The sequence below is a fragment of the Arvicanthis niloticus genome, chromosome 1 (genome assembly GCF_011762505.2).
Source record: "Arvicanthis niloticus isolate mArvNil1 chromosome 1, mArvNil1.pat.X, whole genome shotgun sequence".
In the NCBI taxonomy this organism is placed as follows: Eukaryota; Metazoa; Chordata; class Mammalia; order Rodentia; family Muridae; genus Arvicanthis; species Arvicanthis niloticus.
Window position 1 is genome coordinate 77,256,557 of NC_047658.1, and position 13,970 is coordinate 77,270,526.

General features: G+C 48.1%; 1 protein-coding gene across 6 annotated transcripts in view; it reads right to left on the reverse strand.

The window, feature by feature from the left end:
* Positions 1-888: 888 nt before the first annotated feature.
* The window catches only part of Trim66 (tripartite motif containing 66), a 57,218-nt gene continuing 44,136 nt past the window's right edge, over positions 889-13,970 (reverse strand). For 4 of the 6 annotated variants that reach the window (XM_076940614.1, XM_076940602.1, XM_076940606.1 and 1 more), the window contains exons 11-20: positions 12,380-12,898; positions 12,056-12,248; positions 10,620-10,680; positions 10,004-10,178; positions 9,454-9,740; positions 8,982-9,108; positions 8,076-8,150; positions 7,644-7,796; positions 7,039-7,257; positions 889-6,092 (exon numbers count right to left, since the gene is read on the reverse strand). In XM_076940614.1, coding sequence (XP_076796729.1) covers positions 6,033-6,092; positions 7,039-7,257; positions 7,644-7,796; positions 8,076-8,150; positions 8,982-9,108; positions 9,454-9,740; positions 10,004-10,178; positions 10,620-10,680; positions 12,056-12,248; positions 12,380-12,898 — 1,869 coding nt within the window. In that variant the 3' untranslated portion in view covers positions 889-6,032. The remainder of the gene's footprint in view (positions 6,093-7,038; positions 7,258-7,643; positions 7,797-8,075; positions 8,151-8,981; positions 9,109-9,453; positions 9,741-10,003; positions 10,179-10,619; positions 10,681-12,055; positions 12,249-12,379; positions 12,899-13,970) is intronic. The other 2 variants (XM_076940619.1, XM_076940617.1) reach the window with 2 other exon arrangements.

The window sequence follows — 13,970 nt, forward strand, 5'->3', positions numbered from 1 at the left end:
CCTGTCTCAGTCTGTCAGGGAGAGGAGGCAGGGCAGGAACTCAAGCAGGAGTCAAGGGAGACATCATGGTGGAGTACTTCTCATTGCTTTGTTCAACATGGCTCGCTCAGCTTAAACTCTTACACAACCCAGATACCAGTTGCCCCGGGCGGCACTGCCTGCTGTTAGCTAGACTCCTCCCAATTCAATCATCAATCAAAAAGGGCCCACAGACGTGTCTACGGGTTAATCTGATGGAGAAAATTTCCTCAATTCAGGGTCCTCTTCCCAGGTGACTCTAGTTTGTGTCAAGGTAACAAAAACTAACTAGCACAGGGGAGGGGTTCAAAGGTCAAGGTAACAATAACTAGCATGGGAGTTCAGAGGTCACTCCAGATGAATAAAAAGCTTTACATTTACCACAAACGATTCCCATCAAAATGCAGAAACTAATGTAGTATGCACAGACAAGACAATGAAGAATGTCACTATATCAAGAAGCTTAACTTTGTTTCTGTTTACACATTTATTCAGCTTAGAAGGGTTACTTTTTGGGGGGAGTGTTGTTTGATTTATTGTTTTGAGACAAGGTCTCACTATGTTGTCTCAACTGGCCTAGGCAATCCCCCTGCCTCAGCTTCCCTGGTGCTGGAATTACAGGTGTGCACCACCACACCAGACACAACTTTCTTGAAGTGTTTTTGCCTGGCAATGAGAAGAAGATTCTCATAAATGTGTTTTTCCTAACTCTATCTCAGGCCTATTTTGAAAAGTAGGCTATATTCGTGCAGACCCCCTCCACAAGGTCTTCTGTAGTTTATGTGCTCACTGATGTTGAAACCCAGGCTCCAAAGGGATATGAATCAGGTTCAACAATTTTCACTAAAAACCACTCTAGGACACAGTTGCTGGTAAAGGAAAGTGCTATTTTTTATTTGACTTTGAATGTGTAGGTCCATTTAAAATCAATTATGCTTCCCCTTAAATCCTTTCCTTGTGCCCCTAGCCACTTTGGATCACATGACCATGTCTAGGAGGAATGTATCCAGACACCAAGATGCGTCCAGCTTGAGGTATGGGCGTATGGCTCAAGAAGCAGCGCCAACCAGTGAAGATATTCTCCGAAGCAGCACAATTTGGCCTGGAGAGTTTGTTTCCCTGCTTGCTTGGGACTTCTCTAGCTGTGTCCCCACTCCCAGGGCTCCTCTGACCCTATGTGGGCTTCAGAGTTAGAATCATAGTTGTCATCTTTAGAACTAATAGAATCTCTGAGAGACCCCTAACTTTATAAATGAGGGAACTAAACCCAAGGTCACACCTCCCATCACTGACAATGCCAAAACTGAGATTCCCCAAACTCAAGTCAGATGTCCTTCTACAGTACCTCCAAGAAAGCAATTACCATGTACCTCTGGCTCTCGTAACATCTAAAGCAAGCAGATGTAGAATGATCAACACAGATGAGAAAGACCTGTGGGAGGGGTTGAGCTGCGCCAGGCTCAGCTCAGGTGAGGAAGCACAACACTGCTCCATCTTCTCCTCCCTCAAGGAGATCATGGTAACAGACCCCCCACCCTGCCAGGATTCTCCTAGCTGCAGCATTGAACCATGAATGGAAGCATGCCTTCCCATGATCCTCAGCTCCCTGCTGACTAAGGCAGGTTCCAACTGATATGGATCATAGTGGTGAGCTGTCCACCAGTGTGGGAATCCAGCTGAGCCAGACAGCAGGTTGCATGCTACAAAATCCAGCTCCCACTTAGGCTGACTGACATGGGGCTCTTAACACACAGGTATGTCTATGTTCTCCTGAAAACAACAGAGGGAAGGTTCACAGATACAAAACTCTCTCTCTCTACAAGTGCTCATGAACAAGCTCACAGAGGAGAACCAAATCCAGGAAGAAGGGATTCATGAAAAACAGAGAGGAAGAATCAGGATCAACTATGATTCTTCTTGCTTACCCAGGCCCTGAGGAGGAGAAAATGATGACAGCCAGGCACATCCCTCTGTCTAGGGTTCCGACAAGCACAGCCTCTGTGGCTGAGATAAAGCTAATGTAGCAACCTCGGATATCCTAAAAGACGTGAAGAGAGAGCTGCACAACGGGAATGGTGGGCTGGTGAGACATCGTGAGGAGCTGGAGGCAGCAGAGAAGTGAAAGACATGTCATTTGGTGGCTGGTGGTCACTCTCATGAAAACCTACAGAGGACCAAAGAGGATCAAAGAAAAGTATGCTTTCTTGTCCGAGTCAGGGTCTTACCATGTAGCCCTGGCTGGTCTACTCACAGTAGACCAAGCTGGCCTTCACCTCCCAGAGATCTAGTAGTCTGCCCCGCCCCCAAGTGCTAAGATTAAAGATGCATGCCATCACACCCAGCCAAATAGTTTATTTTAAAAGAAGAATAAAGGGCAGGGGGAAAGGTCTATGACACAGATGTGACAGTTTTAATCTTGAGAGACCTTTGATAGGCTGGGTAGAGACAGATAAGCAAGGGAGAGAGCCTGTAGAGCCCTGGAAGTAAAAATCAGAGCCTTAGAGAACATAGCCGGGATCAGAAAATACAGAACCAGAAGTACAGGGAAGGAAGGGAGGTGGCATACAGGAAGCCCTTGCCTTAGGAGCTCTCTTCAGTGAAACAGATGGTGAGCTAACAACAAAGATGAGGGACATATAATAGCACATAATACCAAGTTCAAGAATTTCCAATCAATACTGAGGCTGCAGCTCCAAACCTGCCATGCTTAGAAGCCAATAATGATAATAATAATAATAATAATAATAATAATAATAATAATAAAATAAAAATTAAAAAATTAAAAAAAAATAAAACCACACACACAAACCAGAAAGAGAAAGCAGGCTGGTGTGGAAAATGGACAAAGTAGAAGTTGGGGAGGTTAGGAAAGTTCAAGATGCTAATAAGAACCTATGTGGTGGGGCCTTGGTTCAGGCTGAGAAGAGGAGGGAATCCTAGTTAAGACTGAAAGTCTGGGAGACAAGAGAGAGATGTAGCCACGGAGATGGATGAAGGGAGAGGACAGGAGCTTGGGAGTGAGTGGACTGGAGAAAAGGAGCCCCAGGAGCAACCCCTCAGCTCAGACATGCTTCAATAGGTGACCAGTGCAGCTGGGATGGAAGTAGAGCAGAGACCAGCAAAAAGGGGGTCCTAGATATTACGAGGCACACAAAGACCTGTGGCTAAACTAGGGACAGGAAGCCAACATTCACTGGCTTTCCAACCATGTCTCACATGGAGCAGTGTGCAAGGAGGCATGGTAGCTGCCATTCTGCAAGGTTCCCACAGCAGGCATGTACCTGCTGGGAGAACTCAGGAGGATCAAAATACCCACATTCTGTGCAAGGATGCTTTGCAAGTCTATCCTGAATCAATTTTTGTTCTAAAATCCCTTTTGTGTCTTCTGAAGCCACCCTACTATTGCATTTCTCAGCTAGCCAGAAACAAGTTTGTTTGTTTGATTTTTTATCTTCTGGGGCTGCACATGATCAGAACTCAGTGCATTCCCATTGCCTGACTTTGTCCACGACCAAAGAGTTTAGCTGACTTTACAATGGATCATATGGAAGTGAGTCACTGCAGGATCCAGTGAAAATGAGCAAAAGTTATTTACTGAACAGGTGTTTGCTTTTGTTATTTTTTTTTAACTTCCAGTTCTGTTTTCTGCATGCAAAAATAAATATTTTTAACATGACTTTTAAAACTTGGTCCCAGGAGGAATTCCACAGGCTAACCAGTATAGGGAAGGAGTGATAGACCAGGGCTTCATATCCTTAAAGAAAAAAGGCATCCCTCCTCCCTATCTGCCCTGCTCAAATGCCCGAAGGGAGTGTCTAAACACAGAGGGGCCCTATAAAGGAGGGGAACAGAGACATGCCCACCACATTTCCAAGATCTCTGGGCCCAGAAGCTGGCCCTTGCTCTAACAGGACACACTCTAGCTATGAGCTGCGCTAAGAGAAGAAAACCCAAGTTTCGAACCAGGCATTTCCGTTTTATGGCCACAGTCTCCAGCTGGTCCAGGAAAGCCTATTAGGTTTCGAGCTATCACAGTGTTCAGTGGCTTTCCAGTGCCAAACACCATGAAGACTAGAGTAGGAATACAGGCCACAAAAACGAAAGACGCCCAAAGACAGGAATTAGCAAGGTAAGAACAGAAGAAACCTCATCAGACCAATCAGAGAAAAAGATGCAAAAATCAAAAGAGAAAAAGCCTAAGCCCCAACCCCAAAACTACGAACAAAAGGAGCAAAGACTGCTTTCAAAGGTTACTGGACTAAGGACTAAGAGTGAACTAAGCCGCCTGGAGCTAGACAATAGGATAGAAGCAGGTCTACTGCAGAGAGCTTGAAGGCAGCACTGCTGAATGACAAGACAGTAGGCGGGGCTTGCTTCAAAAGGAAGAAGCTCCCTCAGCCCAATGAAAGGGATTGGGTGCTCTCACTGACTCACAGGCAAAGAAGATGGGTTTTTTTGTGTTGTTTGGTTTGTTTGTTTTTTTTTGTTGTTGTTGTTATTCTGATTTAAAAAAAAATGCTTCCTAGCAAAGGCCCAATGAATAATCACTTCCTTAAACTGCACCTCTTCACAAAAACAAAGCCTCAGCCCAAGAATCCCCTGAAATCAGCCATGCCATGCCTCAGGACCAGGCCACTGAAATGCCAGGCCCATAGCAGTACAATCAACATGTCCTTCCTCAGCCAGGCCCTTGCTTGGGAAGAAGCCTGTCCCTGTATGTGTCTCAGAGGCTTCCTCACAAACACCTTGCCTATACTGTAGTGATCTGTCCACAATGTGGCCTGTAGCTCTGTTGCCACCAGTCCAATCCCATGGCTTCCAGAATGCCTTTCTTCATTCTGTGTGACTACAACCCTAGTGTTACCTCAGGGTCACCAAAGGCTTCTCACCTCTCAATTTTCCATTTCTCCGCCCTCAGCCTATTAATGCCTGAGCAGACTCCTACCAGTCACTGCAGCCTTCTCTAAGCTCCAACAGCAAAGGGTAACAGAGTGTTGGCTGCTTCCTGGCTGTGAGCAGCATGGCCACTGTTCTGATCTTTGGCTGAGTGAAAAAGTAGAGCTCTAGAATTGTAGGCAGGAGAGGCCTGACACTCTGCACTGGCTGTGGGTTATTCTTGCCAGGAACCTTAGTTCCTGCAGCAGACACCACGTGACATTTGTCCCAAGTAGAACTCAAAATGCAGATGTCTGAATAGAGAGGATCGAGGAAGAGCCACTGACACACGTACCAGTCAGTTCTGGGAAGCCAGGCTCTGGAGTGCTATTATCCCAGCGTTAGGACACCAAGGGACAGACTCTGAAGCTGGCATCTTCTGGGTGTAAGTGAAAACTGATCTTTGCACTGCCACCCAACTCAGCCAAGAGTGCCAAACTACACATAGCATTTCACAGTGACCACCTAAGTCCTACTCAGGAAAGGGACATGAAAAGCAAATACCCTGAAAACCGTTAGAACCCAAATAGGCACCAATTGAGACCTAAGGCCTCGAGAAGCCTCCATTATTCTGCCAGTGGCAGATGCCTCTGTCCCAACAGGACGAGCAAAGGCAAACAGTGACAATCTTTGGCTGTGCTGGGACAGGGACCATAGGCCTGCCGTGTATTCAAACCTCACTTCCTTTCTTGTACCCGTGTCTAAGCCAGGAGTTCAGACACACACGGTGCTCCTGAGCCCTGGCTGCAGAGAGGTGAGCAAAGTGTGCTGTACTCAGCTGAGAGAGCTCATCAAGAAAGCTAGGTCCTCCTGAGCCTGAAGAGGCACAGAACCTGTATGTCCGATTACTCTGGCAATGAGGAACACCTCCCTCTTCCCTGTTTTACTGAAATCTTCTTTATGGTGGATGCACTATGGCTCCCAAATAAACACTGGAGATGCTAATGATGAAGGGAGCGCTGCACGCTCAACAAGACATCTCACAGCCACGTTCTGAAGAGGATAAGCTGAAGGATGGGAAGGGATGGTCTCGAGGACAAGGACATCAGCTACCAGCATGCCCTCTCTCCTTCCAGCTCTCACACCTGCGAGATGCTGTTGGCCAGACGAAACGACACTCTCTTTGTCTTCTCATTCTCCTGAGATAACAGAAAAATCAGAACACTCAAAATAGATTTATTAAACTGGAGGGGACCAGGGTCAGGATTGGGGCTTCCCAGAGCTAATGCGTTCTACCCTGAAAATGCAACTACAGAGCTCACTGAGGGCCCTATGTACTATCCACCAAGTGTTGCAAATAATCAGGGGTTGGTGGCCAGACTTTGGCACACAGGAGGCCAACAGCACGTTTCACTGGAATTTAACAGAATGGCTGCATGTAGTAGCACATGCCTGTAATTCTAGCTTTGGGGAAGAAGAAGTAGAACTGTCACTAGTTTAAGGCCAGCCTGGTCTCTATAGTTAGTTCCAATCTAGCCTTGGCTACATAATAAGAGCTTATTTCAAGAAAAGAAAGGAAGAAAAGTTGGAAAGGGGGATGGGAGGAAGTAAGGAGGGAGTAAGGGAGAAGAAAAGGGAGGGAGGGACACAGGAAGGAAAGAAGGAAGGAAGGGGAGGAAGGAAATTGACCTTTCAGGTCTACACAGGTGGGACCAACCAGATAGTCCCAAAGTTCTCTCTGTTGTGAGCAACCCCTCTGCTTCCTTTTTTATATCTAGGAGCTAAAAAGTGTCCCTTCTGTTTTCCCTCTAGCCAAGTAATACCAGGTAATTCTCTTTCTATGGGTATTGCAATCATAGAGTAGTTTAACCAGTACTGAGCTGGGTGTCAAACACTTCTTCACCCTAGATCTGTGAACTTGCTAGAGAACCCTGGGCAGGAACATAGACCCCCTCAGGATTCCAGGCTTCACCGATAACTGGAGTTGGTGAGCTCTGTACCGCCCTACCTTTCTCATATGCTACAGGACTGAGAGTGAAGTTTTATCAATACCACTCTGTCTTGTGCTCTTCATAGCCTCCCAGGTGGCCCTTGCCAGTGCCATCACCCATCCCCCTTACCCACTGGCTGGCAGAAACTCTTTACCATATGCCGCCGTCGCCTCTTGGGCTGGATGCCTTCCTGCATGTAGGGAGGCCACGGGAAGCCCTGAGGGGTAGAGCAGCCACTCTCGCCAGATACGTCCTCAGAGTCTGAATCCTCTTGTTGGGGCTGGGCAAAGCATCTGTCTGGGTAGATCTCCTTTAGCCAGCCCTCAAAGAACACTTCCAGACAGCGACCAGCCTCTGCAACCTCCGAGTCAGGCTAATGAGGAGAGACAGCGGGGTTCTAGCCTGCTTCTACCAGGCCATTTCCTCTTATTCCTTCCACCAGGAGGGACACAGGAAGTCCAAGCTTGAGTGGCCTATCTTGGAATATCATCCTGAGAGACCTGAAGCCTGGCACATTCCCCTAGGACTCAAGATAACCCAGTTAGCAGCCATCTTGGTAGCTACCCACAGCTGACCAGTTAAGAGCACCTCCCCAACTCCCCCATCCTTCTGAGTCCATGCTTAAGGCCCACATTAGGAAGAAGGCTTTTAAACCATAGCAAACTCCAGAGCTCTGCTTCCAGACTCTCTTACCCACCCCACTCCCATCTGTGACAGTCTTGGGGCCACTGTGAAATAATGAAAATAAACCCAACATACATAATTGAACTTAGCACAGTTCCAGAACATGAGGCGCACATCTGACACCACTTCCTCTGGAGTGGTGTAGTGAGCTGGGTCCTTCTTTTGCAGTTTCCTCCGGATGATTGACAGGTCCATGGGCCTCTTGATGATCTGGTAATAATGCCTGGCCTTGGGGAAGGAGAGAAGATGAGAAGAAGACAAAGATGAGAAAATTACTGTAGGGATAGACAGAAAAGAAGAGGGGTGGAGAGTGAGTTGGGATGTAGGAGAAGGTGCAGAAGTGATGCAGAACAAAAGTGTGGGCAGATGAGGGAGAGATGCCACTTGCTAAGTCAGGTCTGATGCAGTAGCAGTGAGGGACAGGGAGAAGCAGGAATGGCCATGCCCCTTTGGTGTTCCCTTAACAGAAAGGAGAGCAGCAGGCAGAACCAACAGGTGCCTCCTTACCAGGGGACTGACTGGTTCGTGGAAGGGCAGGCTGAGGCTGTTGCAGCACAGTGACAGGACCAGCTTCTCACACTTCTGCAGAAACCACAGGGGCAGGTGGCACATTGTCCTAGCTCCACCTTAGTGAGAACTAAGGATGCTAACCCTGTCTGGCTCTGACCTCAGGGTTCCAGCCACCTGAAGAAGGCAGTTTGGGCTCCCAGGCCAGAAGAAAACTATTTGGAAAGGGACAGTCACATAAATTCCCACAGGCTGAGTCAGCAGGCTTGGAGCTCAGAAGAGCCTTAAGTCTCTCTCTCTCTCTCTCTCTCTCTGTCTCTCTCTCTCTCTCTCTCTCTCTCACACACACACACACACACACACACACACACACACACACACACACACACACCTCTTGTGTTAAAGGTTTGGTCCCAGGGCAGCAGTTCAGAGGCAGGGCCTTTGGAAGATAACTTAATCAGGACTCTGGCCTTGCACAGGGATTAATCCACTTCTGGACTGGTGGGAGCTAGGGAAACTTTTAAGAGGTGGTGGCGAGTAGGAGGAAGTGGGTCATCTGGGCTGCATCCTTGCAGGGTATAGTTTGCCCCTGGAGCCCCTTATCCCTCCTGCCTTCTAACAGACATGAGGTAAGTTCTGCTCTCCCACATGCTCCCCACTAAAATGTTTCTGCCCCACCACAGACCTTGGAACAATGAAGCCAAGTGACTGTGAAATGAAACCCTGAGTCACAATAAACCTGTTGTGCTTTAAGTTGATTTTCTTGATTATTTTGACACAGTGATGGAAAACTGACCAACAACCCCCAACCCCCACCCCCGGCAAGCTTCTTGCCATCCCCTTGGGAAAAATCTCAGTCTCTGTAGGGACTCACATAGAAAACTCTATCCCCAAAACCCTCCCTACCTTCTGGTCATACGTGCTTAAGCCAGGAAGTGCCCGCACTCCAGAGTGACTGTAGCGCGCATTCTCACAGTCGTACTCCATCTCCGGCTGTGTCAGGCTCCGGCACAGAGTGCACACCCATTCTCCCCTGCACAGCAGGCGGGACCATATTAGAACTCGGCATCCTTCCCTGACCCTCTGCCCAGAACAGCATAGAGAAGTAAGAAACTATGTCCCCAGCCCTGCATCAATGGGATTCCTACTAGCCACAGGCTCAAAAGAAGTGAAATAAATGAGGATGCCATGAATTCAGAAAAGCATAGGAGTAAGCAGGGAGCTAGGACCAGGTATGAGACAAATCTGTTGCAGAAGCACCGCTGCAGAGCCCACAGCCTCACAGAAGCCCATCCTGGGAGTGCTCTGGGCCTAGTCATAATCATGCATGATATGACCCTGACGTTAATGCTGCTAGCCAGGTGATGGCATGACTCACCCTGGGAAGCTGAGCAAGGCTGGCACGTGGCAGGAAAGGTGATACACTTTGGGGCAGCGGTCACAGCACAGAAGCTCCCCGCCATTGATGCACACGGCACAGAAGTCCTCATTCTCTATGGGGGCTGGGGTGATCTTCTTGGCTCCTGGAGTTCGGGGAATGAGTCTGTGTTCCTCAGATGTGCTGTCCACCTCTAGTGGCCGCTGCCCAGGCAGAGATGTGACAGTGACCTTTCTTCCCCCAAGACCTGGGCCCTGGGTGGCATCAGGCAGGCTGTTCTGGCTGACCTTGGGGAAGAAGTGAATCTGAGTAGTTGGAGCACAGTATGGAAAAGTGGTTGGGGAAGACTGAGAGACTGAGCACTCACTATGAGGACCTCTTACTCCAGGGCCAAAAAGCAGCCAAGTCCCAGCTCAACCCTGCTGTATCTCACAGATCCCAGGCTTGCTACAGTCCCACTGGGGGGTCGCAAAGGGCCCTAAAGCAAGTATTCCAGCAGCAGCAAAGAAGAAGAAGCTCCTAGCCTGGACCAAGCATAGGCGAGCGGTACCTTAATGGACATGCTGGAGGACTCAGTGCCACACTCGATCACCAGGAGGAAGCTCCCATCCTCACTATTTTTCTGAGGCTTCAGCTTAAACACAGGCATCTCTCCTGATGAGGCAGCACAGATCTTGAGCCGCTCCAGTCGCACGTAGGGGATCTTGGGCTCACTACTGATAGCTCTGTGGCAAGAGAGACAGCTGGGTCTTAGCAGGAGCCACAGGTAGCCAGAGCCCTCTGTTAGACTCATTGATGATCCCACAGCTTAATAGTGTTCAAGGCCTCCTCGGTTAACCCTTTCCAGATCCACATTCTGCCCCCTGCCAAGCTCCACCCTGCCAATCCTGTCAGACACCGGAAAGATCTTCAGTTCCATCTATAGTCAAAAGAGGGCTCTGAAGAGTGAGGACTGTTACACACAGCTCATGCCTAACCACGCCTGGAACTCTCCCACAACTGTTATAGGCACCCAACTACAGAGACCCACTTGAAGCTCTGCAGGAGGTGACAATGGGTATAGACAAAATTCTGCTTCTATATACAGTTCATATACAGGATTACTTCCTGTGCCAACCTCTCAGGACAGGAAGCTAAGGGTGAGAAAGTTGGCCAAGAGCCATTACCTGATGTCCGAATTCTCCTTTGTATCCAGTTCTAAGGCTCCTTGTTCAAAATTCTCATATTCTAAGACAAAAGACAAATGAAGTAGCCATGACAAACATTTGTGGCAAGATTCTCTCTCACTTAGACCTTCCACTCTTCTCTGTTATTCAATCTTTTGGCCACACATCTTCCACACAATTGTTATCAACCGTGTGTTCATTTGCAGTGGTGACAATCCTGAGACAGGATGAAGGCCATTATCTTTTTGGCAAAGAGGAACACAGAGGATTCTCAGAGGCTGCCGACAGGTAGCAGCCAAGAGCTTAGAAATCTCCTGTTTCCCAGACACTTGTCTTATCTCCTGTCATTCTCCGAAGTCTCTGCTAGTGCACCACCCGGAGGCCAGAGCATAGCAGAGTCAACACAGATGAGCAGGAAACAGTGGTGATGCCCAAACAGGAGCTCCCGTTCGTCAGCACTGTCCTGTTCACTTTCCTTGGGCAAAGCTGGCGCTAAAATGTTAATTTAGTTGCATAGAATACAGGGTTACTCCTATATGTAATAAGGACCAATAATTTTCCGGTTGGTCTGTCAGTATAAAGAGAAAAAATAATCCAATCGGTGGGATTGATGTCCTTTTGTATGTAGTATGTATTAAGAGCCTACAAAATAAACTGATCCATTTCAAAATAAGTAATAATACCACACCTTAAAAAGTCCTAAGTGGCCAGTATTTCACTCTACTTAACCAGCCCTTATCAGATGAAACAAACCACTGAACCACTTTAAGAAAGGGATATCAGTGGGCTGGCTACACAGCTCACGGGTATAGGTGCTTGTTGCCAAGTCTGACAACCTGAGTTCAATCCCCAGGAACCACATGATGGAAGGAAAGAGACCAACTCCCTAAGAAGAAATGCCGAGCCTATTTCCAGTGGTCCAAAGTCCCTTCACTATGAGACCTTGCTCAAATCCACATGACTGCTGAGTACTTGGGAAATTCTTGCTGTTGTTACAGAGCAAGTGGCTGAGCAATTTCACTGTGGTCATTTGTCCCCCTACCCTATGTAGTAATTTAGTGAGACCCATTTATGGAGGCAGATGGCAGACACCCATTTCACAAAGGACATCCATCAGACACGCCTTTTCACCCAACATTCTGCCAAGGTCACGAGCTCTTTAGAAGTGATTTCTTCCATTGTGCCTACAAACAAAACTGGACTCCTAGGATGTGTTCTATGGGGAAGGTTGCAAGGAGGCCACACACACAGATCAGTGCTGCCCATGGTTAGGGAAACAGAAGCATGTGCATTACTTCTGAAGAACAGAAGCAAGTTCAGCCTTATAAGCAGCATCCCCCAGGCTGAGCCCACCCACCTGCCTCCACTACACCCAGCGGTGCTGAGTTGACCTGCTCAGGTCTATGGCCGACAGGAAAGATTTACTCAAGTCTCACCTTTTGGACTCCGGTACTGTTGCAGAGCAGTAGATGTGTTGATTGCTGGTGCCAGGAAAGGTTTTTTCACAGAGAGATTAATTGGTTCCTCCAGTTCTGAGGGAATAGCCAAATCCTTTGGAGCATCCAGACTGGAGGCTGTGGGGCATTGTCCTACTGAGTCTGTGAAACGGGTACAATCCTCACTTTCCATCTGTCAAAGGTGAAAAGTCAACAAGAATCAAACCTGACGTTGTGGCCATCAGCAAAATTGGTTAAGGCTAAGGTGAGAGGCTGTCAACCTTTTGTTTCATAATAAGCAAAAATTGAATGCCTAAGACCTACCTTACACAAGGCATTCCCCAGGGAGGACTCAGTCCCATCCCTGGGGCCCAGCCTCTCTGCAGTTGGGCCAGACCCAGGACTGGATATGGATCTAGTCTCCACATGAACGTCAGAAACCGGAGGCATGCCCTGCAGAGGACAAGTAGCCAGACTCGGTGTAGCCTGGGTGTGCCCAGACATTAGACTGGGCCCAGCTTGTGAGTGAGTGCTCGCCAGGCTTGTGATGGCCTGGGAGGAATCACCCCTCGGGTTGGGCGTGGACTGGAATGTGCCACGCACAAGGTTTGGCACAGGCTGCAGGTGACTGGCTGTCAGGCTTGGCATCACATGGTTCGAAACACTCATCAGGTTGGACACAGTTTGTGGTGGGCCACTCAGCAAGCTCGGAATCGTGTGTGTGGGAGCAGCCAGGCTGCTCACCCTGTGGATCTGTGGCTCGATGGCCCTCGCCAGCCTGGTAGACGACAACTCCATCTCCACAGTGTTGGAAAAGCCCATGATGCTCACTGAGGTGGCGTGCTGCAGAAAGGGGCACAGGTAGAGTTGGGCTGTCAACGAGGAATGTAGAAAGAGGGCAGGGCCCATCCCCCAAGAGCTCTGAGCTTCCATTTGCCTGCATTTAGGGGCTGCTCCTGGGAGCTATAGCACCTCAGGAAGGCCTGTCCCAGTTCCCATCACCAAGGAGGCTACAGGGTCATGACACAGAGAGAGGTGCAAGCTGAGGTGTGTGTGTGTGTGTGTGTGTGTGTGTGTGTATGTAAAAGCAAGAGAGACAGAAGAAAAGGAGAGAACCTACCATCTGACCTAGGGCACATACATGCCACATGGGCTGTATCTCCCAATCCCAGTCCTGTACTTAAGCAAAAGTATCATAGGACTTTCTAAGTTTGCAGTTCCAATCTTGACCAATACTATCTATGGCTTCTCTTCCTTCCCTTTAAGGAGTCTTGTGAATCAAACTGTAATTTACTTCAGAGCTGCTCCTTGGAAAGCATGCCCTAGGTTCCAGAGGATCTCATTCTGTCCAAGGGAACCCAGGCCAACTCCAAAACTTGCAGCAAGCTTCGGCTTGTACTAGCATTGGATGACAGATTTCATCAAGGTAGTGGAAGGTCTTTTCTGGCTCTTGTATACCTGCCAATGTCACTCCAAACCACAGGAAGGAACTTCAGAGTGACTCCTAACATGGCCCCAGCTGTGCAGTCATCACATGGGGTGAGACTATTCCAATCAGAAGCCTAACTACCCAGGAACCTAAGAAGAGGCGACTTAAAACATTAATGAAAAGAGTTGAAGACGTGGGTGATTTCAGTAGCTGATTGTATATGGGTTTTCAGATTTGAAGAAACAGATTCGATGGGGGTGAGAAGGCAGGAGACCAGTTTTAAATGTAACTTTCATGAATTCAGGACTTGGACAAGCCTGCACTAGAAAAGAAAAGAAAAAAGAAAAGAAAAGAAAAGAAAAGAAAAGAAAAGAAAAGAAAAGAAAAGAAAAGAGAAAAGAGAAAAGAAAAAAGAAAAGAAAAAGAAAAGAAAAGATTGAATCTACACCAGTTTGTCTGCTTTTGACAAATCAAAGAGGAAATGCC